Source organism: Pecten maximus, chromosome 8, assembly GCF_902652985.1.
Source record: "Pecten maximus chromosome 8, xPecMax1.1, whole genome shotgun sequence".
In the NCBI taxonomy this organism is placed as follows: Eukaryota; Metazoa; Mollusca; class Bivalvia; order Pectinida; family Pectinidae; genus Pecten; species Pecten maximus.
In genome coordinates, this window is record NC_047022.1 from 13,455,796 (window position 1) to 13,483,357 (window position 27,562).

The 27,562-nt window shown below is 33.9% G+C and overlaps 1 protein-coding gene across 1 annotated transcript; it reads right to left on the bottom strand.

Annotated features, from left to right (window-relative positions):
• Positions 1-449: 449 nt before the first annotated feature.
• Positions 450-26,506, bottom strand: LOC117332579 (cell wall integrity and stress response component 4-like). The gene is made up of 11 exons (XM_033891550.1): positions 26,163-26,506; positions 10,411-10,476; positions 9,959-10,082; positions 9,117-9,250; positions 8,246-8,340; positions 7,811-7,935; positions 6,605-6,692; positions 6,039-6,340; positions 5,349-5,442; positions 4,373-4,638; positions 450-4,061 (listed from the first exon to the last, which is right to left on the bottom strand). The coding sequence occupies exons 4-11, from the start codon at positions 9,171-9,173 to the stop codon at positions 3,994-3,996; spliced, it is 1,095 nt and encodes a 364-aa protein (XP_033747441.1). The 5' UTR covers positions 9,174-9,250; positions 9,959-10,082; positions 10,411-10,476; positions 26,163-26,506; the 3' UTR covers positions 450-3,993.
• Between the last annotated feature and the right edge of the window lie 1,056 nt (positions 26,507-27,562).

A 27,562-nucleotide genomic window follows, 5' to 3' on the forward strand; every position in this document is an offset into this window, starting at 1 on the left:
GCATGGCAACAATTTACCAGTTATTCCAAAACTTCGCAATTTAGCAAAATGAACGCGATGAAAAACACGATTAAACGCTTTGCTGATATCGCAAAAAAAGTAAGCATCTTCTACTTCACCGACAAACTCGCCATAGAAATCCAGGTCAACTCCAGGTTAAATCACGCTCTCAATTAAGAGAGTTAGGGTGGTGATAACGGAGCCATCAGGTATATCATTAGGTAATATCGCACAAGGACAGATTTAAAAAAAAAAATGAAATCACTCATAGGTCAGGATTACTTTGAATACTCCATCTTGACATAACAAAAAATCCGGATTGTTCTGTCGATGATCGGAACCATATTTTAATAGAATACGGTTATAGCAGAGACTAAAACTTTATAAACACTGCTGTGGATAAAAATGTCAACACAATGAAGTCTATATAATAAGCTTAACTCAGCAGGTATCATAAAACGTATTTATTCAAACATTTTGCTTAAAAATTCCAAAATAATTTTCTTAAACTGCCATGTTATTGTTTTGCCAATGGTAAAAGGTTGCTTTTTAAAGACAGTCACCAGTAATATAAACAAGTCTCGATATGCATTGTAGAGATATAACTGATGTCACCATGGCCAAATTCTAGCAATGGTATTACAATAACTCTCAATAAGTCACTAGATACAATGTTTTATATTTGATAGCCCGACGAGTACCGGGTACACTTAAGATAGCCCATTTTCTTGGTTTTATAGAATGCTGTATGATTTTCTAATCAACTGAGCTGTAATTTTGTATTTATCAAACCTTGTTTATGTTTTCATCTTTTTATCAATATTACACAGTGAACCTAATATACATATATAATCAAAATGTTCACTTTTGTGAAATATTCTTGTTAATATTCTTTTACATCAGTTCAGATTATTTAATATGTGCGGAACCACACTCACAAAAATTATTTCCTATCGTCAGTTTTAATGTAATTAATCAAAAATTACAAATTCATCTTAACTTAAATGCTACATCTGATTTGTCATATTTACTTTTCAATATAATACTTAATTAAAATATTGATTTTTTTTCTGAAGGTTAAATAAAACAAGACAATTTGACGAATTGCAATACCCCACCAGATGCGCAATTATATGCAAAGAATACACAACTACTCAATTCGTAATAAATGAGTAGAATCCATACCCAAAATATGAAGTTCCAGTGACAAGTACTGTAGGTTGTACAGCCCGAACTTTTCCTTTTAGTTTGGCAAAAGTTCAAACAAATGTCATAGTGACGTTCTTATGTAAAATAATACAATTCGTTGGATTACAGTCCCCACCGGATGTGACATTAGATGCCAAGAATGCACAGATGATAAATTATACCTCTCACGCAGGTGAACCCATACCCAAAGTATTCCTTTTATGCTAGTCAAAGGTAAAAATGTAGGTCAGAGTGACCTTCTTTTGTTACATTCTAAAACGCCTTACGTAGGTGAACTCATACCCCATGTGTTAAGTACAGGAGATAAAGCCCGGACAAACATGCTTTAAGTTGGCCAAATATCAAAACTTAGGACAGAATGAACTACATTCGATAGATGACACTCCGCCTCGCCACACCAGTTATAGCCCACCTTCCCTCCGCGATGGGGACTAACTTAAAAAAAAAACAAAAAAAAAACGAAAACACTTTATATATACAAAAATATTATTGACACGCGGACAATTTGGTTACATAATGTAAAGCGCTTTGCAGCCTTGCTGCTCCTCAGTACAGAGTAACTAAGGAATATATGACGTCATACATCGTATAAGTACTTGTTACGTCATAGGTAGAAGAGACATAATTAGTAATTATGTCCCAGGCATATGTCCCTTCTATCTTAATAGGTTTGTTAATCCAAATGAAACTGTCATTCTACAGATTTTGAATCTGCTGAATAATATACTACATGAATGAAATCTTGCTATTAAAACATGTATGGATTACATTATCACTATTCAACCCTAAGACAATCAGATGGAATTCATATAAGTAATGGATGCCATTACCTATGCATTGATATCTTTATTATGGTCTTATGATATGATCTTTAGCTACCTCAAACCCATTTATGACGACAGAAGTTTTTTTTATCAGGTAGTTACACATAAATACACAGGTAAGAACAATCTGAACTAGATTTATGTTCAACCACCGTTCTATTGTTAATGTGTGAGGCTTTGTTTCTGTTCTTTTTGTTAGTGTGGACACCACATCAACCGAAATACACATATATCGTCAAGAAAAGTACACATGAACTCATAAAGAGCATTGCCTTTCGAATAAAACAAGATTGTTTTTCGAAACAAACACCCTGTCATATTTCTAGGCAAGAATAATAAGTATCTAAAATTATTACAAAATTGCTAATACTTATGATAACGAGACTCCTGATATATAACAAATGTATGTATGTATGTATGATTCCAATAATAATCATATCATATCAACCGGCCGTTCACTGGATGTTTCTTAAAATAGATTTATTATGAATTACTTCCCCTTGGTATTTCCAACAGTGTCAAATATCCTGTTGAAACATAACAATCAATAACTTTGATTGTTAGAATATCAAATTATCGAAGAATTAGTGTACTGAAAGCATCTTAATGTATTGGTTTACTTTGATTTACTTAAAGTGTGTGGTATTTAAATGATATGATTAAATATTTACAAATGATCACAAATCAGTCTAAAACTGCTATTATAATAAAACTATTATAGCCTTTTGTTTTCAGAGTTAATTCACGGTTTTATTAAAATGAAGAAAATATCAACCTCGGACTTTGTCCTCGGATGATATTTTTTCAGGTTAATAAAATCACGTGACGACCTTATCAAAAAGCTATAATTATAAATTACAGTTTTGGTAATGTCGCCTGGATATTGACACTGATGGTTGTAACCAATCTCCTAATTATCTATATTATGTACATACATAATTTACTACTTTTGTTCTTTTATATGAATTGAATAAACTATAAGGATAGTAGCTGGAATGCAACAGCTTTACTTCACATCACGTATTATAATCAAATGTAATGGATAAGTTTGTTGTGATTACGTTTGTGTACGATTAAACTTTTTTTTCTAAACTAACACGTGTTCACGTTAGCTTTAGATCTACAGGCACACACCAACAAAAACCATGCTGAAAGATATTTTCGTATGGCAACATAAATATATGGTTTTATTTTCTTTGCTAAGGTGTGTAACTGTTGCATTTACACAATTAAGTAAAAACATTTCTTAATCATTCATATTCTAATATATACTTAATAAGAAAATATTGTCAACATCAGCGTTTATCTCTATAAACAATATTGTTGTCAATATAATACACATATGTATTCCAGTCAGAATACATATCTAGAAAACATAGTATCATATCAACAGATTCATGATTCTGATTGTGGTGTTAACATTTTAACCCATTACAGCATGCTGATACCAAAACACTGTTACATTAAAAATAACTTTGCAATAAACAGTATATCTCAATTAATACTAAAAAGTCTCTATCTAACCAATAAGGTATCATCTACTCTCAGTACAATCGACCTAGAATATCAAAGAGACATTGTAAGACAATGTACATTCTGACAAACGTAACGAATATTAAAATGATTAATTTTAGTTAATATACAAAAATGGTAAGAAAAGCATCTTCTGCAAACATCGTATTTGTTAACTTTATGATACCCCTACTATCCACTCCCCTCGGGTTGAGATCCCCATATCACCCTAAAGGAGTGAAAGAAGATTCTATTAGTCCCTCCATTGCACTCTTCCTGTGTCCCTTTTAACGAATTTAGTGACGAAGACTGACCGCGGAGTAGAGATGAGTCCGGCCGATTTCCGCTCACTAATATTAGATCCATACAGCGTCACACATTGGTATCGGTTCAACTTCCCGGATCCTTTCGTGGAATGCAATACGTATATATCTTGTTCACTACACACTCATAAACTCGTATGTATTATAAACAGGAAAGTCAGGATGACCAATGAAAACGCCCTGTTTGTGTTTCCTGTCAACAGAAATTCAATCATTTATCAGATATATGGTAGTATCAATCAAAATATTTTAGATTACTTCACATTGTCAACTCTTCATTAAGCAAACTTCTCACAAAGTAAGAAATGCAAAGTCAAAATATTGTCTTTTTTTGGAAATAACTAAGCACAGAAACGATTTAAAAGCATTCTTTAAAGTAATAATTAACGAGGGGAATACTTTACTATTACTGTTATATCAATTCTTTTCGCGTTTTAACGGTTTAATAAACCAGTGTAATCATTGACGCTTTAATTAAAAAAAATACTTCTGCACGTGTTGTACCTGCGTTGCACGGTATGATGCCGTAATTGTGACCCGTACAATCCGATTTTTCTTCAATCTTGGCCACGTCCCTACTGCACTCACTCTTCATCAGGAGTAACGTTTGGTCCAACCCTGCCGTAGTCGGTCCTGAACGCGCACATGTCCGTGCGGCCGCGGAATTACAAAATAGGTGTAATGGTTTAGGCATGTTGTGCATCACACGAAATAATTTACACATCTCCGACACGGTGTGGCATAGACAAGTAGCGGCCGTTATTGCGTCTCTGAAATGATATGAAAATGAAATGTGTAAATGACACTGAAATGAACAGCACATTAAGATATAAACTGAGTAATGTTTACAGTATTTGCTGAAAAATGAATGTGACAGTGTATCATACAGCTGATTTCCCCCACCAGTGATGGTGGCCTCCAAAACAGTGGAAATGCAGAAAGGAACTAGTAAAATCAAAGTAGGATTTTAAAAATTAAAAATAAGGAAAGGTAAGTGTATTGGCTCGAGCATTTCTATTTGGGAATAAGGTAATTTAAAGATTTCTATTAAGAACCCCGTGTCATTTTCCGTAAAACATAAAAAAAATTGTCTGCCGGGTAGTAGATAAAATTATTATATGTAGGAAGCTGCCATTATTTTTGCATGATTTTATTACATATGCTTGTGCGATATCAGGATCGACATTTTTATGTTCGTTAATTACAATGTTCTCTATTTTCCCCTTTTTACTACACCGGTTCTTGCTTTGTGATGGTAACTGGATTTGGATTTACATGATGCCTGTCGTTAATGAAACATTAGATGTTAAGCAATCTTGAACTTGATATGTTTTTGAATTTTCAAACTTGTTCCTTTATTCATATCTTACCTTCGCGTTGATAGTTTTTACTCATTTTTACTCATTTTTATCCATTTTTACCTATCATTTCCTATCATTATGTTTTTATCTTTTCTAATCAGCTAAAAAATTCAACTCACGCAAGGACCTCAGGTTCAAAATTGTGATCATCCATCGAGGAAAGTTTCCATAAACTATCAGCACCACAGGTTTCTATGTCTATTGGGGGCAATGCTGGAAAAGAAAGATGATTTTATGTGTTGTATTACAATTATTACAATTAATCAATAGTTTGTTTCAATTGGTAAATATTGATTGATAAATTAGGTTTTTGACATATTTTTGTCGGGTTCAATATTTTTGTTTCTCTAGGAAAATAAAGAGCTCTGGGTTCCATAACCGCGCAAAGATCTGAACTTATTATTTTAAATATCTAATCACTATTTAAAGCGCATGAAAAACCTCTATTATTCCTTATTTTTACTTTGTGTTTTATCTTATTCAAACTATATAACTATTGTTAATCAAATTAGACAGAGGCAATTAATATGTGTAGAATAAAGATCTCTCATTATTGGTGTTTAATGTAATTATCTCATATAATAGTTGTATACATTTTATCTAAACATAGTTGTATCTATCAAGTCACATGTCTGTCATCTTATAATGTTCTTCGGGAAAGGAATTACAAGACGATACTCTACCTAAACCTCTGTTTCTCCCATAAAACATTTTAGGCCAAAATTTCAGTCTTTTCTATTGACAGACTGTATTGCCAAGGTACTGATAAAAGAAGGATCTCATAAACATGTCACCAGGCATCTTCTTACCTTGTGTAGTAGTTGTCGGTGTGGTTGTTGGTGTCGTAGTAGGTGTGGTTGTTGTTGTTGGTGTCGTAGTAGGTGTGGTTGTTGTTGTTGGTGTCGTAGTAGGTGTAGTGGTAGTTGTCGGTGTCGTCGTAGTTGTGGTAGGTGGCGGTGTTGTGGTTGTAGTAGTTGTGGTTGTAGTAGTGGTAGTGCATTGTATATCCAACGTTTCATAGCTATAGGATGACCTGAAGATTTTGAGGAGCTGCATAAACTCGGGACAAAATGAGTGCGTCTGTAGACAAGACTTTAACCTCCAATGCGACCTGAAAAAGATAAATTTCGTATAATATTTTCCGCATCAAACGATTCTGTTCTCATTCTATATGAATTATTCGCTGAGTTATGCTACTAATATAGATCCACAGACTCCCTATTGTTCCATATGTCATTGATCAATTAATTCATTTATTCAAACTAAAATCCTGATCCAATGAAAATGTTGTCAAAAATGTTTAATTGTTTAAGTGATAATCATATCCAAGTTATCTGTTTCAATATCTTTGGGATTGTGTCGTCATTGAACTTACTCGCAGTGCCTTGAAGTATCGGACATATCCTCAATGTGAATGAGGCAGGCTTCTATTGCAGCAACGGTTAAGTCCAATGTAGAACAACCTGGAATGAAGAAAGGGTAAATGCATAGTCATGGATGATAAACAAAGCACCCGCATACAACATCCTGTGTGCCTCAATAAATGACGACAAATGTAATACGTCACCATACAACATCACACAGATAAAATATGACAGAACATACCACAAACTATTCACTTCAGTTGATAACGACAAAATTCGACATATATTCTATACCCGGCTGAAAAATATACACCAAGATCATGAACCAATCATAATAATCAAAGTTGATGAAAACATCTTAAAAGGCGGGGTTTCAAAATGGCCTAAGAAGCAAATACGATAGCATGTTTGTGCTATTGGTAGGTTCCTTAGCCCTACGTTTACAAATAGGTATCTAAGTCCAAACATGTACACATGCAAGAATACAGTGCCCTTTATGTGCCAAATATGAATAAAATGAGATAATCTGGAGCTTTTGATCAGAACTCAGAAATAAAGATGTATTTACCCTCAACTATGAGAGTCGCTCGCTTGCCAAAAATGCTCCGGAGAACACTGTGTTGTGCTCCAGAATATTCACGTCCAAGGAACAATGAAACGATAGTTATGTCTAATGCTTTTAGTATGAAATGTTTTCGATATACTGGAAACTGACATGCTAAAAAGAGTTGGACACTGTGTCCAGGATATGTTCGTTTTCACTTTTACCCTGAACAACAGCAGTGTATCCTCTTTGTTTGGAATGTAAATACCAACGTCAATAGAGGACGAACAATGTGAAATCATTTCTAGATACTTTGTTCTTGTGCAGCCTGTCCAGGCTTTACAATCTGTATCATCCAGAGAGGAGAAACGTAGAGTAAAGACCAACTCCTTCTTTCATAGCATATGTAATATCTCTTAAAGGTCATTGTTGATTTCCTTTGATCTAAAAGGCAGTCGAGAAGTCAATATTTCCCTTTCATCAGAGCGAATTCCGGCATTAGAGTTAAGACTACAAAGTTTGTGATGAAAGATGAGTTGGTGTTTTGCGCGCTTGGACAAAATGAATTTTTATTGAAACTATTCATACATAGTGTGCATTTGGCTTGGATTGTTATTGATTGAATGACTCTTAGATGTTTCGTTGTAGCTTGTGTCGATTCAGAAACACTTACCCGTTTTACAGAACTGTTGCCATGCCAACACTATTTCCGGTTCTAGGAGTGACAGGTAGAATTGCTGCTCAAACTGACAGCTATCCAGCACTGAATTTGCGCACTTTAGACTCTCGTTGAATGTGCTGAATATGATATTATTATTCCATCAGTAACACTTCCTTCGTAATCATTAGAAAGATTTGTTTACATTGAATGTTCAAAATGTATTGAGGCTGACGAAAAAATCCACATTATTGAAAGTTTATATTTTTGTTTTCTTCTTTTGTTTTCTTTAAACAGCTTAAGTAGATTACACAGTGTTTTGATGTTTGCTGATGATTAATATAAAATACGTGATATTTAACATATTTGTTTGTGTTTGTCAATTTCGTTGCTGAAGCTTAAAAACAGTAATGTATATGTTTTGAATTCAACTGAAACTTATACACATACCTGCAGAAATTCTCATACTCTTTTGTATTTTGTAGAATAATGTTTCTTTCAATCATATTCGTGCAGACAGGAAAGTCCTTGGTAATCGGGACAAACTATAAACACAAAGCAAAACTTCTATCAGAGTTTTAGAAATTATACCCTACCTTATATAAAATACTATCCAGAATATCAATTACGATAGCAATGATTATTTTTGTCAAACAATACTGAGCTGCGGTATATGGAATTTTAAAACTCTTGGGGTTAAAATCACGTGATCAAAGCCTTTGTGTAAATGTAAAATAGATACAGTAGGGCCAAAATTAATTAAACTGCATTGATAAGCAATAAGCATACTGAAAGCTGGATACAGTAGTCAAAATTAATTAAACAGCATTAATAAACAATAAGCACATTGTTTTTTTAATGTAGGCTGTCCATGATTGAAGAACAAGTTTGTTTAAGGGAGGTTACTCTTAATATCCTGCACATGGTATTCAAATCACTCTGCTTTCACAGAGTTATCGCCCTTCGTATGTGAAACCCTCATTAATGCTATCTTATCTTCAACGTTAACAGCTTTTGAAAAACTGTGTTTGCAAAAGGGAAAGAAGAAAACTTCGTCGCTCGCTTTTCTTGTTCAGCACCTTCGTTCCATCGTCAAACAGGGAACTGTCGTCAACATTTCTTACAAAGGAGACCAACGGTTCTGAAAGCTCCCAAACATAACTGACGTCTTTGCATATGTCAGTCAAGCTAGACGATTGGATGATTCCCTTAAAAGTCAACGAGATTATATTTTAACCTACTACAATATTAACAGTCCCACACAAACAGTAGTACATTGTCCACGTCTATCATACTTCAATACTAACAGTCCCATACAAACCTCCAGTACAGATATTGTCCACGTCTGTCTGTGTTTCCTGATACTGCAGTCTGACATATTGGAACTGGTTTTCTCCACATTGGTCCATGTTGGTATTGTAACATTGTATGTGACTGCTGTTCAACAGTGATACTCTGTAGCAAATAAATATATAAAATAATATCACGGTAACGGAGGTTTATCATGTATAAAATGCCATTGTTTATAATTTTCTGGTCTTATGTTAATTACATGTTCACCATGTTCTACTATAAATAAATCTTATTATCTACATCTTGTTAATTATGTCCTGCCACTTTGTTGTACATATGTTTGATATTGATGCTTTGTATATTTTAGGTATTCATATTGATATATTTGTATAATATATCATTTTGTTTTGACGCGTGCCTAAATTGTATTATTGTGGATTGAATCCTTGAGTTGATATGGGTTCGTGTTGACGATGTGATATCCTTCTATGTTGGTGCGGCGATGATGTTTTTTGCCGTACTTAGTTAACATAGCAGTATACAATGTATTTTATATCTGTTTCTATATAATTACAATGTACTACAGCATGTTTTGAATTTGCGGTTATTGCACAGTACAGTATATTTTAGCAAGTGAATGTATGCAGGCAAAATGCCTTCATGTCAATTCAGGTCAATTTGAAATCAATTTGAGATCAATTTGAGGTCAATATTTACCTAAGACATTTTGTCTGTGTACTTAATATCTACTTTTTATTAAATTATTTGTCATTTTTTTTGTATATTATAGACAAATGTAGAGAATATGTGCTAAATTGACATTCGATCAGTACCTTGGGTTACATCCTCCCCGAGAATTTCACAACATACCTACATAGTTCCTCGGTTTTAGCCGTAATGATATTTGATGAGAACACTTCATCACTTAAAGCCTGCAGGTCTAGTGCGCATGTTTCTGCTTTTCCTACGTTACAAGCTGCTTCTACTACGCTAGCTAAAAAAAGAAACATTCGGTTTCAGATTGTCGTCAATATCATCATTAAATCATAAGGCGCAAAGAAATATTGTTGTAAAGTAATCAATTATTTTTGGAATGGGACATGCCATAAAAGATGACTAAAATGACGGGTGCATTTTCACCGAAATATGATGCTAGTATATATTGTTGATTATAGTGTTGTCGATGAAGAGGATGAGAAACGTAAGATAGAATCATCTTGATATATTTATCAATGCCCTTTATTTAGATTTATTTTTTGTAAACAGTTTTTCCATTTTCTTAACGATTTCGGATAGGAATTTCGTTTTGACCATCCACTTACCGAACGGAGACATTATACAGAAGACGAATACCAGCACTGCCGCAACCCATAATTGTCTCGTCAAATCTGCAAAAAAAAATAAATAGAAACGTGAATTAATGAGTAGAGATGGAATCTGACTCCGCAGCGGGTGTGAATTCCCTCCAGTCTTAACGGAGGATAGACATGGTACTGAGAAGTGTATTTCAAGTGTAAAACCATTCCTATTTCAACTATCATCCTTATTTATGTGACATGAGCCACATTTCTAATGAGTTCCTATATGTAGATGTGATATACTTGTACACATACATAAAACATTTAAACTATAGGACTTTAGTACAGGAATTAATTTAGGATAATACGGGCAAATTAATTAAGAAAATTAAAATGCTCTGAATTAATAGACTTTCTGTAAAATTTATAAATTATTAACAGAAACAATGCACAATGATATATGTTACTTTGTCGATTACGTGTAAACATTGATTAATAATAAATCGTAAACCACTACAAACATACTATGATATTAATGATTCTTTAAAAGTTGACAATACCATAGATGAACACAACTTCATCTAAAGGATCAACTTTTATCAAAATAGCACTTGTTAAAGAGAATGACAGGTCACTTTCTAAAAAGTACTGATAGAATGTTTCATACCAATGGTTAATACAAACAAGCACAGATTTCCGTGCTTAAGAAAATTAATGTGTGTAAGATAAACTTTGGTATGTAAGAGTTTGTTACTTGGTGATCGGCTGATATAAGAAGTGCCTCGAGTGTATACATGATGGGGTTGTTAATCTAACCAAGATACTGAAAGTGCATAGGCCATAGATTCATATCGTCGTAATTGCTTTTACACAAGCTAGTTTTTTCCACTGGGCACCTGTCTACTGGTGATGTGTTCATTGAATTAACTCTTGATTTACTATCGTTGGATGTTAAAATTCCTCAAGCGGTCTCGCATATATTCTTCAATTTCGGACAAGATTTTGATATTGATGTCAAAATACTTTCATAATCTAATATATGTCATAAACATCGTTCCAAATTACCAATTCACAATTTAACATCTCGTATTTTCTAGTATACATGAAAGGCATTAATTGGTTAACTTTACAATAAAAGTACTGTATGCCATATGACAATTGATATTATCAAGATATGTTTTGTTGGTACAAATCACATTAAAATCCATGTAAACATGGACACAGAACGAACAAGTCAGTATTCTCAGAGCTAAGGCTCGAATACTTTTTCATAATTTACGTTAATTTGAAGGAAGTTGAGCACGATAATCATGTATGGGAATAGTTTCACGAATACGGGCCCAGTTGTGTTGGCACTGTGTTTGATAAATTATATTTTTATATCAGAAATATGTCGGATGGTATGAAGTATGATTACAATTTTAGGTTTCGTTATCACTTTTCTATGTGGTTTTCGTGTGCGATGATAAGGATCGATGATATGACGAGGAGTAGAGGTTATTGTGAATCTCGAGGGTACAGTGTACTATGACCATGCTGGAAATGATTTGAAAACAGAATGTGGATTTTATCTTATACAATCACCAGGACTCGGACACTTTATACAGTGCAAAGTTTAAGATTTCATAGTAATGGTCATTATGGTATCATGAACATACTTTACGGTGATAAGAACATTCGGATTCCACCACCCAATATACACTTATAGAAGTACAACTTCTGGTATACACATTATATTGGTAATCGGGGATAACGTTACGTATAAAGCAGTCATTCCAGTACCACAGTCAGTGATCCTGAAACAGCATTTTAGTCTCTTATTCCAATATTGATAAATGATAATTATGTTGATTGGTTCAGAGAGATAAAGAAATAAAAGTAAAACAAAAAAACAAAAAAAACAAAAAACTAAAATAAAAACAACAACAAAAACAAAACAAAAATAAGATAAAATAAAAAAATAAAAAGACAAACGACAGTCAATGATCCTTAAGCAGAATTTTAGTCTCCTATTCCAATATTGTTAATATAATAATTATGTTGATTGGTTCAGGGAGATGAAGAAAAAGAAGCAACAAATAAAACAAAACAACAAAAACAAAACAAACAAACAAAACAAAAACAAACAAAAAATAAAATAAAAAAATAGTAAAAAGACAAAAAAAAAACCCCACGATTTTCACATTTCCTGTCTTATTGATTAATTTAAACGATCTTTGACCTAATATTTTCCTTAGTTCAGTCTTTGTTTGACGAAACCATGTCAGATATATGTCAGATATAGGTAGGGTAATATTGATTTGAGTATATATCCTTATTGTCAACGTATATCCTCTGATAATGTCAACAGCATATGTATATGAATTATCAAGTACACCAGGCTCTGTATACATGCGTAATCATAGGGAGAGTGACAGGATGTAGGCATCCGTTTTATAGAGAATTGATCACTGATGAAGATTAGTATTTGGCGTTATGTATTGATTATTGCGTTCAGAATTACAAGCGCCTAAATGATATAGTCCCCAGAAAAAACTGTTATTATTTACACCATAAAATATCACATATTTTAAAAATGATTTTTGATCAATTAAGGCATCTAAAATTAATGTATGTATACAAATCTTTTCATGATATTTCAACATTGCAAACAAAATCGTTCAGCGAATTTGCCCATGAACAGTTTTTAAGACATTGTCTTTATAATTTTTTTTTCCTAAAAATCAGAAAGTTCAAACTCGCAAGTCAAATGTAACTCAGTCACCCAAGTATAGATATTTCATGTTATAGAAATGCAAACAATTATTTGTAAGGATGTCCCTTATTTCTTAAATCAAGAAAACCCTTAGAAGAAAAATGATTAATTATCATAATTTAATTGATATGTCAACTAATTTGATTTCGTAATGTTCTGATGTGCTCTGCGAAAATGAAAACTGTTGTTTATTTTATAATTAATTTTTCTTTGTTTTCATGGTAAATACTCAAATGTGATTGGTCGAAAAATTCTTTTCATTCTTCTATGAAAGAAATTCCGAGAATGGCGCGAAAAATGTGACGTCACAATACGACAATTGACGTTGCGTATTGATTTGAGAAAAAGAATCCCAAATAAAACCTGTATAATTGTACATAAAACATGTTTTAAATCAGAAAATCATTTTCTAAAATTAATTATAAGTGTTGATGTCATTTTTTTTTAGTTTCATCGGGGTATGAAACAAATTTTGTTTGCAAACTTCTGTAAGAATCCGCTAACAAAATTTGTTTCATACCCCGATGAAACTAAAAAAAAAATGACATCAAGGCTTAATCACTACGACAGGGATAAGTAAAACATTAAATACGATTCAGTAAACCAACCATACTCAGTATGATGGTGTTATGGTGACACAGTCTGGGATTTCAAGAAAACCAGCATGTGATGTGGAGTTCTATTTCGCCGAAACCAGACATTAATGTGACGTGCTGTTTCTGCAGAGGGTGTTTTATTTCAGAGGATGTGCTTAACATGTTGTGGTATGTTGTGTCACCGGGTTACTTTAGGAGACAAAATAATGGGTGGGTCCCTTTCAATATTATATTTTGTCATAACGGAATGTACAAGTACTTCATCGAATGAAATTTAAATATTTAACTTTACCATTGTCGGAATATTGATTTCAAAGACATTTGGCCTGTACATGTTTTGTTAAATTCATCTTACAGCTATATTCAGATAGTATAAATATATTATAATCATTGTTTTTTTACATACGGTTTCGCGTATAACGTTACAACTGTTTTAAGGGAGAACAAGACGGATTATAAGGGTTGTTTCAACTCGTGTCTGATTATATATTTACAAATAAAATATGTTCTGAGCAGATACATATAGAGAAATATATTTTATACATGTTGTAACTGTGTATTATACATCCTATCGTTCTGATGATTTAAAAACAAATTCTTTGTAACACGGTTTGTGTATTGGTTGGGAGTTGTCCGATGACGAATATCCGGTTTCTTATCGTTCTGCACCAGGTTGGTCCGTTCTGTATTGTTTTTGTTGTTTGCACATGATGTTAAACTATAGCTGTGCTTTTTGGTGTGTGGCATTGTCGTTTTGTCTTTAGTTTGTTCAAATAATTTGAAAATGATGTCTGTATTGTAAGTTATCAGCAAAATGCCTGACCAAGTCTGCATTGTGTACAATAAGGGCGTTACACGGACGGAAAGTGTATTGGTGTCAAATGAAAACTAATGGATCGCTAGGAAACGCTTATTGACATGAGGAAGTTTTCATCCGTGTCGAAATGATCGTCAAACAGGATGACATGACATATATTCATACACAATGTTCATTACACGACTTGAAAAACACAATATCTGCCATATGTATATCACATAAAATAATCAAGCCTGCTTCGTATATGTGGGGATATGTTAACAAAATCAGGAAAAAATAACTCTAAAAATACTAATGAATACTGTCTTAGATCAGAGTCATCATAGAATGAACTAAATAAAGTAGTACAAGTTATCATAGAGACTAGAGACAACACGACTTACTAGTAAAAAAAAAATTCTTTTGAAAACAAAAGTATTTTGCCTCCTCTCTTTTATGTATCAAGAAGATTCATCAAGGTGTACCCAGACAAGAATCCTATTGTTTTTTTTTGTTTGTTTGTTGTTGTTATTTTTCTTTATTATTATTAATTCTTCATTTACCTGACCTTTCACTATTAAAATGAAGATCGTAGTGACGATGATCCATATATGTTTCAAGATTCTTCAATATACCCTATCTTAAACTGTTCAAAAGGTATACCCCTGAGAAGAATTTATTTAAACAACGTCACCAGTAAGCAACAACTTGAGTACTAAAATATCTTCTCTTCCTGCAATTGAATGATTTTGCGACTAAGTCATTATTTAAAGCGACAAGGCAATGAAGTAAAACAGAATATGATTTAAGCTAATAATTTCTTCGCAGTAATTGTCTTTTCTAACAATATTTTTGAATTTTTGAAATGCTGTCCATGGAAGGACTTTTTAAGACTATTTCCAGATATAAGTATCTTTTCGGCACGTATAATTTGAAGTTACAGACATCTTAATATTGGGGTACGGCCTGAATAGTTAGGATCTCAATATTTAGGACCACAATAGTTGGTACGGCCTCAATAGGTAGGATCCTGATAGTAAGGACCTTAATAGTTTTGTATGTCCGTTTAATGAAATGGTCAACAACGACGTCTCAATATTTGTGCTTTTTGCCAAACATGGCGAATCTAATTTACTAGGCATGGTTATTTTCATTCTTGTTAGTAGTACGTGAACTTTCCTTTCCTACAGTTTAACTGAGTTAATATGATTTGGACGGGGTGGCACTCAATATAATGCTATCCGTGATGTAATGATGTAAATCTTTGCAGGACAAACATCCATTACAGGGTTTGGATGGAACTCGGTGTGGACTATAATTACAGTTTATGATAACAGCCGTGATCTCATTAGTTATTTTGTCATGCTTAGTCTGTCTATGATTCCCAAGGTCTCGATTTGAAAACGGACATAGTTTTAAATGGCAAGAGCCATGAATGACACAGAAAACTTCTGATGATTTTATATTTGTCTTCTCTATTGACATAGACACACCTGGGTCCAGTTGTTCAAAAGGTGATTAGCTTAATCACTTGATTAGTGAACATTTCATTTCTCATTTGTTGAAAAACCAGTGAGTATATCATCTTTAAACTATGCCAATTGAAAGAGAATTAAGAATTAAAGAATTTCATTAAGTTTTGTCAAGCTAGTTCGGCCAGAAATTATTTTATCAGGATTTGAAAAATGTTGTTAAAATGTGATTAGCCTAATCACCTTTTGAACAACTGGGCCCAGGTCGTATTCGCCTTGGTTAATGGAGAACATGTAAATATTTCTTTTCTGCAGACTTCCAATTCCGCTTCGAATAATTATTTTCTAGTGAATTTTGTATATTTTTTTTTTGGCAACTCTTTTCACTGCTTATGCATTTTAGATAAATGTCTAAATACGAGTGTGTAATTAAATGTGAAAAAGACTTAAAGATAAATATAACTGATATATTTTCGATCTTTTATCATATTTTATAACTGCCAAGTCCGGGATGGACGAAATAGATGTCTGATTCAATTTTGTATGTATCATTCGGTGCATCCCTCATTCCTGAATTAATTATGTAAGGTGACTTTCGATTTTGTTATTTTGTATACTTCTCTCATATTTTTCATATTGTATCGTACTTTAAAACACTTTTTTTATTTCATCAATAATCGTTTTATCTCAATTCCAAAAATAACAATAGAATGTTATTTTTCCATCGTCTCATATTTATAGATTGACAGGGACATCCTGCTTTGCGCGAGACAATGGTGCCAGAATTAGAAGGGCCTACTTTACGTGAGAGTGTTTAGCTACCTCAAAGAGGAAATATCTTATGACACAGAAGATTTTATCCACTTTTCTTATCTAATGATCACGAAGATGGCGTCTTGTTTACGAATTCAAATTTATTTGATTATGTAAAGTTTTGATATTAATGCGGGAAATGGAGGGAAAATATAGATGCTGCATATCCAACAAAGAATACGTATGATCGATTGATAACAAAAATAGGCTGCTGTGTATTTACTTACATACACAGCAAAAAAAAAAAAAAAAAAAAATCAGAAAAAGTAATATTTTTCACAAGTGAGAAATATCACAAAAAAGTGATAATTTCTACCAGTGAAAAATATCACTTTTAACGAATGAATAATTTTCGATATTTCACTGGTAAAAATGTAATAAATATTTGTTCATGTCGTGGTGCCATTTTATGCATTTTTTTTGTGATAAACAGTGTATACGCTGTCTGTGATTTGGCAGCATTAAAACAAAAGATTCCACAATGAAGTAAGATAACAATGCATTAAGAAAGGCGTTTTATTCATCCAGATCCGACATCTTGACGTTCATTATCCTTTTTGACATACGATCTAAAGAAAAGGAGATAAACCGTCCCAATATATACGTTACTTTCACATAAGACTTCCCTCTGTGTGATAGAAGTAAGGGAGCAAAAACTTTCCAGTTCTTTGTAACGATACATAAAAAGCATGTACCAATTTATTTAATGTCTGCGGACATTCCCACGTCCTTTCTTTACTATATAGATACGTACTTTATGTGAAGTAAATTTTGGCAATGCAGATGTACTTTGAAAAATGATAAACGTCTTCCTTGACGTCTAGATAGTAGATACATTTTATTTTTGAAAACTCACAGATGTTTCGAAACTTGTAGGACTTAAACTTTCACTCCAGATATATATACACGTACTGAATGATGTAATAGGTCGAGCCAGTCACAGCAACATCAGGAGTATATCGTACACGTGTTTCACTTTTAATCTGATAACGCGAACGTCATCAATATCTACACATACCTGTGGTTTCCAACGTTACGTAAAAGCGAAAAGCCAAATTCATTAATGAATGGATTAGAAATGTTTGGTCTTACTAATTATTTCTGACGTACGAATCCCAGCCTCTTTTTTAGGGGTCAGTACCTATAGTTCATAGACGTTAAATGATGAATCAGAATGAATAGAAATTTGGAGGCTAACATCGTCAATTCCATGCACATTCATTCACTTTTCAAACATGGTATCATGAATGGGAATCAAGATAATTCTTTTATTACAAATTCAATTTAAAAAAAGGAAAAATACGTTACATAACAAGACAAAATAGTACAATTAGAATGAAACATTAGAAGAGGAAACATCAATTAAGAAAAACGACTAAATACAGGAAAACAGACAAGAACTCTGTGACTCCGTGAAACCAAAAACAGACAGTGGTACTCCATAACACTCATTAAAAACAATTAGTACTCTATGACGCAATTTCGCTAGTTTTTCTCGACGTGACATCAGAAAGTGAAAGTTTATTTGGTGCTCTTGACAGAAAGAAGAAATTAATCTCTTACTCTTGCCGTCTTTTCGTGTTGAAAATGACGTCAGATGTTGATTGTTTAGACGCTGATAGGGTTTTGATAACAGATGCAGCTACGAATTCACGTTAGGATATTTGTTTGTTTGTTTGTTTGTTTGTTTGTTTTTCTACCATGTGGAGAAGGTGCTATTATTCCACTGAAGTATGTATAGTTTGTAGATGGCACAACTTGCCATTGTTCGTGAAAAGACAGATACTGAGCAAACAAAACGAAAGACGTAGATTGAAAGAGAGAAAACAGAAGTTTTGTTTTGTAAAATAGATGCAAAGTAAATCAAGTTAAAAAATACAAGCAACGACAAGAATGCGAGATAGAGGATTGACGCAATATGACATCGGCTGAAAAAAGCAATTTTTATCTCCAGATGTATAGGAAACGTATTTAAATATTTCATTTTAAAGTAGAATAAAGCAATATCTGACAGTTTCTATCACTTACCAGGGAGAGAGAGGTTAAATGCGTTAAATAACTTAGACATTTTACGGGAGCTATTTTTATTGTTTATATGAAATGTTTTAGGCATTTCACGGGAGCTATCTTTATTGTATATGTGAAATGTTTAAGACAAAATATTTAAAAAACAAGATAACGTTGTAATAAGTTTGGCGTTTTAAGCTTACTGTATTTGAATAGACGATTGTAACTCTAAACAAAACAAGAATTTCAAAAACAAGTACATGTACATGTTTACAGCGTTGGTAAACAAAGTTGCAATTTTGCGTTTACAAGTTATGTAACACAGATCTCTTATCCTGAAAATCAAGGAATTTAGTGTCCGTGCTGCGGTAATGTATGTTCCTGTTTCAGTCTCTCCACGCCATATCTTTTTAAGTTCGTGACGAAATCCAGACTGAATCTTACATAGAAGTTACAAATAAGACAAATAAATAGATAAAATGATTTTTTTTTCAGAATCATGCAGGTTTCATTTGTGATATGTATTGGGTCTGCATTTCAAACATAATTAACAATTGTTAATCTGTACGACTTTATAACGACGATATGTTAGTCTAATTAATGTTATAATTACATTTGCAAATCTAAGTTTGGAAATTACTTCATCATAGCAAGCACAAAGATGTTAATTCTTCTAAGCTTACCAAAGCGAGTAATGGCCTGTTTCTGAAGCAAACATCACAGTGCATACTGAATGTTAAACGACTAGACACGGCAGGTTCTTTATATAAAGTCACTCGATATTAGTATAATATTTTTTGAGGGTAAAATATTGTAATATTAACACAAAATCGACAAACCGAGGGCAAAATGAGAACACCTAGACATTAATGGGGACCTCTTAAGACGACCAGGAGTCCCAAAGGGAAAGCGTCTTCTGCTTTATGAACGACATCCAACAAGTAAATATAGGATAACTCTGAAAAACGAAACCATTCTCCTGTTTAAATGGTGGATTCTTTGTTTATACAGGGTTTAATATCCTCGAAACAGAATGGCTCAAATGAAGACGGACGCCGAGGAGAAAGTAAAATATCACAACATGGACAAAAAAACCCAGACAGGAAACAAAGAAAAGGGCAAGATAAAGATACCATATAGCATAAGACACAAACAAAACATGCCCGGTTCAGTAAAGGACATTTTAGACGCAATGTACAATCAACTTGGAGAGAAGTACAGCAGACATTCCTAACACCTCAATGACTTATCAACACCCCGAATTCGTGGAAGGGAAGGAAATGCAATTAGTGTGCGCCTGAAGACAGGCATCGCGATACAAAACATGACCTGTTTTCCTACTTCTATATGTTATCACATTTCAATGTTATATTTATATGAGGATATTAAGTAACGGGAAATAATCATTTGAAACTGAACATTTACTTAATTTGGTAAAACGTTATAGATGATGCTTATTACTTGTTTATTACTTTATTACTTTATAAAACGTTCATGAAAACTATAAAACAATACCCATTAATTATACAGGATACCGTACCCATTAATTATACAGGATACCGTACCCATTAATTATACAGGATCCCGTACCCATTAATTATACAGGATACCATACCCATTAATTATACAAGATCCCGTACCCATTAATTATACAGGATCCAGTACCCATTAATCATACAGGATCCCGTGCCCGTGAATTATACAGGATCCCGTACCCATTAATTATACAGGATACAATACCCATTAATTATATAGGATCCCGTACTCATGAATTATACAGGATCCCGTACCCATTAATTATACAGGATCCCGTACCCATTAATTATACAGGATCCCGTACCCATGCATTATACAGGATACCATACCTATGAACGATATTACTACTGTTAACTAACTAATTTTCGCGTATATCACGTGTGATTAAAATTCGCAAAAATTACTCTCCGACGAATACTTTCATGCACAGGTACAGTAAGCATTTTACGGCTGTAAATTGCGAAATAAAATCGCCACGAAAAAGTCGTCAGACATGAAAACGCGAAATTAAGTCACCGCGAAAATAGTTTGTTTTACGGTATTGATTTGCTTTAATTTGTAGCCACTGTATATAATATTCACTATTTTACATATACACCAGTATGTGTCTACGTTTGATAAAGTCTGACGTCGTAATCTAGAATTATCTCAAATAACGGTAAATTCCTTGAGACACCAGTAAGAACACAGCATAACGCTGTGGTAGGTGTTTCAACTGGTTTGTTCTACTTTCAAACGTTCTAACAAAATACATATTTCTTATCTGGAAGTTGTTTTTAATAACAAGTGTCAGTAGTGTAATCGGAAAGAGATAAGATTGCGTAGTATATCATTATTGAGTATGATGCTGAAAAATTCCAAATTAAAAACCAGCGTCTTTGATGCAGATTCGCCAAAGCTATAAAGAATTATAAGAGATAAATAAAACACGTGATCAGAGGTCAGATTCAACAGCTATGTTACTGTAGACAGATGACATCACATGACCAACACGTATGTTACAGCTGTTTTACTGCACACGTAATACAACCACGCGTTTACACTTAAGATGTCGTTCTCAGAATATGTGTTAATAATAACTATGAGTCAAAAAGTTAAAATGCATCATCCAAGCACAGTCCTTTCAAAGGGAATTTTATAGGATAATATAAATGATCTTTAGATAGGAACTTAGTCATAGAAAACTATTTTCTTCAATTGTTTTCGCATAAGTGTTTTGTAGTTTTTGAAATTTGAAGTGATATACTATTGCAGTGATACTAGGGGGGGGGGGGGGGGGGGGGGGGGGGGGGGCAAAATTATGGCATCCTATAGAAATCTCGGAATATAATACTCAACCTCGAGATCAACAAACGCTAAAATTGAAGGGGATTTCATCATGGCTAATATAAACGTCTTATCTAAGTTCCATTGTAATAAAATAAAGAGTACGTAGTTAGCGAATGAAAACCGTTCTGAATGAAATCCAGCTGTAATCCTATTCAATATAAATGTTTAATTGAAACACATAGGTCATGAAAAAACGCGATTTTAATCTCTTTAATTGTCAGTAGGCGGGCACCCTAAGACCCGTCCATGTTGGCACCGAAGGAAACATATACAAACTATTGCAAGCAGAAGAATTCTCAAATTTCATTTGCTAGCGAAAGTTTTATCAATAGTTACTTTGAAGGACGAGAAATAAGTGCGTTCAAATGTACAGAAAAAAGGGAGACATTTGGCATGGGTGCTCACATGAATATATCTCCGATCTTACATTAAGATATTAGGTTCGACCGACACGTTTGAATTCCAGAGCATACATGACATGTAATATGGTGGTATGGGCGGGCTTAGCTTCCATGTTGAGATATGAGCTATTATTTCGTTCCGTGGACCAGCTATAAAACTTTTACTCTGAGAATATACATCATTCTTTTGAATTATTTTGACTTCAATTTAGACTGGATATAGATACCCTTTATAGATAAGTTTGACCTCAATTTACATTGACGGTAAAGCTGCTGTAACGCTGGAAGGTTTCAGAATATTTCGGCTGGCTGGAGTTTCAGGAAGTCTTAAGACTGGAGCCAAATTGGCTGTAGGAAACTCACACTTGGTTGCACCTGCATCGTAAATTGCCTATTGTGAGAGCCTGTGATTTCATTCCTGTTGTTTCTGCGTACCTTGTTAATCTTGCTTGTTCCTTCCATCTCTAAATATATGTATTAGGATGTAGCTTGTTAGGGTTAGGGTCAGGGTTAGGTTTAGGGTTAAAGATGTCATTATTAAGTGGAAATCGATGACGACTATCAACAGTCACATCAATATTAAACACACATGGTGTGGAGCAGTGGCAAGATTTGACATTTTTAACTATATCTTCAAAAATACTATGATTTTTAGTTTTTGAGTTTTATGTGATATACACTGTTTGTGCCGATCCGTCCGGTTTTAGATGGGAAAACACTTTACCCACAGGTTGATCATCAGCATTAAAATTGGTCGTATTACAAATGCGCCGGAAGTCCCATTGAACAGTCACCACTAATCTGGATACTCCACTGAAAAAGCCAACACTAATCCGATTTCCTCGACGTCTAACAAAGTAAATCTTGTCTCAATGTCTAACAAAGTAAATCTTGTCTCAATGTCTAACAAAGTAAATCTTGTCTCAATGTCTAACAAAGTAAATCTTCTCTCAATGTCTAACAAAGTAAATCTTGTCTCAATGTCTAACAAAGTAAATCTTGTCTCAATGTCTAACAAAGTAAATCCTCTCCCAATATCTAACAAAGTAAATCTCCTCTCAATGTCTAACAAAGTAAATCCTCTCTCAATGTCTAACAAAGTAAATCTTGTCTCAATGTCTAACAAAGTAAATCTTGTCTCAATGTCTAACAAAGTAAATCCTCTCCCAATATCTAACAAAGTAAATCTTTTCTCAATGTCTAACAAAGTAAATCTTGTCTCAATGTCTAACAAAGTAAATCCTCTCTCAATGTCTAACAAAGTAAATCTCCTCTCAATGTCTAACAAAGTAAATCCTCTCTCAATGTCTAACAAAGTAAATCCTCTCTCAATGTCTAACAAAGTAAATCTTGTCTCAATGTCTAACAAAGTAAATCCTCTCTCAATGTCTAACAAAGTAAATCTTCTCTCAATGTCTAACAAAGTAAATCCTCTCTCAATGTCTAACAAAGTAAATCCTCTCTCAATGTCTAACAAAGTAAATCTTCTCTCAATGTCTAACAAAGTAAATCCTCTCTCAATGTCTAACAAATTAAATCTTGTCTCAATGTCTAACAAAGTAAATCCTCTCTCAATGTCTAACAAATTAAATCTTGTCTCAATGTCTAACAAAGTAAATCTTGTCTCAATGTCTAACAAAGTAAATCTATCAGCTTCTTATATGGATGTCTCTATTTCATCCATTTGCACAAACTAGTACACCACTAACAGCATTGTCTTAGTTTTAAGGTACGTATTGGTCCATTGAAAGCTACCAGAGCAAAACATGTAGATAAAAAAACAGGCACTGCATTAATACAGTTTAAACAACATTTTATTCTATTGTATCTAACTACAAAGTCTTAATTGAAAAATGTATATATCATGTGTATCCTGTTTAACCTAACCCAACCCACTGAAAAAGCAGGAAACTAGAGCGACAAAACATACTTTATATCTGGATGAAGGACACACAACACACCAAGATACCGGAATCAAAGTCAACATCAATAATAAAAACGAGAAACCAAGCAGTTACATACCTGTAAGATTGAGTTGAGAATACTGAGGCTATAAGCTCGACAAATCACTAGTATGGAATACGGCGACATGAACATAAAAATTGCATACACAATGTATGGTATTAACAATTCTAATCAGATGCAACAGAGAAAGGAGTTTAATATCATTTAAAACTATCAGACTATAATAAAAAAAATTCAGGACTCGGTTTCATCAATGTTTCTTAACTTAATGACTGTCCATTGGATTTCTGGAAAGGATTTTTGTTACACGAGGTTATTTATATACCAGTCCCAGGGAATGGCCATACAACTTTTTATATACCAGTCCCAGGGAATGACCACACATCTATTTATATACCAGTCCCAGAGAATGACCACACATCTATTTATATACCAGTCCCAGGGAATGACCATACACCTATTGATATACCAGTCCCAGAGAATGACCATACACCTATTAATATACCAGTCCCAGGGAATGACCATACATCTATTGATATACCAGTACCAGGGAATGACCATACATCTATTTATATACCAGTCCCAGGGAATGACCATACATCTATTTATATACCAGTACCAGGGAATGACCACACAACTTTTTATATACCAGTCCCAGGGAATGACCATACATCTATTTATATACCAGTCCCAGGGAATGACCATACATCTATTTATATACCAGTCCCAGGGAATGGCCATACACCTATTTATATACCAGTCCCAGAGAATGACCACACAACTATTTATATAACAGTCCCAGGGAATGACCACACACCTATTTATATACCAGTCCCAGGGAATGACCACACACCTATTTATATACCAGTCCCAGGGAATGACCACACACCTATTTATATACATAAATAAAAAAAAAAACAGCTTCTGGGTCATCCGCAGAAGAAACTGCATGCATAATGTCCATTCACTTATGATATACTTAAGACCTCATTTAGTCCATGCACTTGATTTTTATCTCCCAAGTCACTAATAAGAGGTCACTTCTATATCACCGATAAACTCACCTCAAAATATAAATCCTTAACTCAACTCATAATATAAATCCTTAACTCACATGATAATATAAATCCTTAACTCACCTCAAAATATAAATCCTTAACTCACCTCATAATATAAATCCTTAACTCACATGATAATATAAATCCTTTACTCACCTCAGTGATAGGAAATACATATTACTCCAGGTTAACAAAAGTGAGAGCCCCATAGTTCTACTAGATTAAGAGCTATAAATGGTAAGACTCTTTATCATTATAATGCAGTAAAACGTGACAACTGAGTCAAAGACAGTCAGGATCATAAACGACCGACGTCAGACAAGTATCGTAATTTGACAGACAAGTATCGTAATTTGACAGACAAGTATCGTAATTTGACAGACAAGTATCGTAATTTGATAGACAAGTATCGTAATTTGACAGACAATTATCGTAAGACGACAGACAAGTATCGTAAGACGACAGACAAGTATCGTAACTCGACAGACAAGAATCGTAAGTCGAAAAACAAGTATAGCAAGACGACAGACAAGTATCGTAAGACGACAGACAAGTATCGTAAGACGACAGACAAGTATCGTAAGACGACAGACAAGTATCGTAAGTTGACAGACAAGTATCGTAAGACGACAGACAAGTATCGTAAGACGACAGACAAGTATCGTAAGTTGACAGACAAGTATCGTAAGACGACAGACAAGTATCGTAAGACGACAGACACGTATCGTAAGACGACAGACAAGTATCGTAAGTTGACAGACAAGTATCGTAAGACGATATAAGTATCGTAACATGACAGGCGGGTCTATTTTCGGAAATCGATCTTGTATCGCAGAGTCCTTCTGTATGACCTTTCAGAACATTTAATTACATATCTAACATGTAAAGCAAACAAGGGGGAAATATTTTTAAAAAATGTGATATTAGAATATATTCGGTATGGATTATTGAATATCTCCACACATTTATAAATGTTTCAACATTTAAGTCATAGTTATTTTTTAAAGTAACATATGTACATTGAAATAGATAGAGAAGATAAACTCACCCAAGGTTTGAGCTACTCCTGGTGACATGGTTAGTATCCTGACTGACACTAGCCGCCTCAGTGTGTATGTGTGTGTGCACGTCAGTGAGCAGACACTCGCACAGGCACAACACTTGATTCCGGATTGGGGTTTTCCTCACTAGTTACTCACTGGTCGTAGTGGGCAGAGGTTCTCCGAATTATATCTATTTCTCACTACAGATTTGGTTTCGTATGTATTAGAGACTAGGAACGAGTTCAATCGGGTCGTATTCTACCTAGGTATTAAGCAAAGGTATATCACGAAACTGCATAGTAACGTTTGAAGACATAAGGAACCTGGATATTTCAAATATGAATACAATTGTGTATGCTCTGTCACATTGTGTATTTGACATGGCACCACATCAGTTAAATAAACTTCACAGCAGTTCCCTCAGACACTTTTTAACTGCTGCAGCATATAAAAGTGGGTATTCGATACTGCTATCACATTAGCTATGGCTCACACGAGGCCAACCAACCACACATCACGTTTCCTTGACGACTGGGAAACAGAGGAAGTTCGTCTAGCCAGACATTGTTTGTTATGATTTCGTCACTGTACATCATGGGTCAAATGGTTTCAAGGTCAAAATCAAAAGATAGCAATTGAGAAGAGAAAAAAGTTTAAGTTTCTAATAAAAAACGCAAAAAAAAAAAGATGATCATAGTGAAGGCAGAAGGCGTCGAGCAAGTTGCAGTTAAAGACCATGCAATGAGACACACAAGTGGTCTATTGGTTTTATACTTCTAGTGTCAAGAAGGTCAGAGGTCAAGGTTCATAAGATAAAAATGAAGGTCACAGTTGTGAAGGAAGTAGACCCTCGACTCCATAGATGCATATTGTTAGTGTCAGGAAACCCGAAAAGTACTTTAAACATAACTGGCTTCTGGTTCTAACTTATAACAAACATAATGCATCTGTTCACCCTCTCGTGTCTGTGTACGTGCAAATAAAATGTGAAGAGAACATAGGAAGAATATGTGTATATATACATGTATATCCTTAACATAATTTCCAAGCTTCCGTAACTGAATTTACGTTTCTTCACATAAACGACGAAAACAAGTCGCGATTAAATGCCAAATGTCATGACCAAAACTTATAATTTGCATTTCTATCTAGCCCTTGTACTTTATATTAACTCGAGCTCCTAGTATGTGCCAGATACATTGGGAGTGGCGGGAAGGGTGTTATTATCAACAGCTGTTTAATGTCGACAGGGACACGTTTTGGAGGAAGTGTTTCCTCTAATTTGTTTCTGCACCAATTTGTGCAAAAATGAAGATTTGTCAAATTGATAAATGGCGTGCCAACCATAAGTTGACTATCGAACAGATGGTTTAATTCGAACAAATTGCGTTGCTGTCGGACTGGG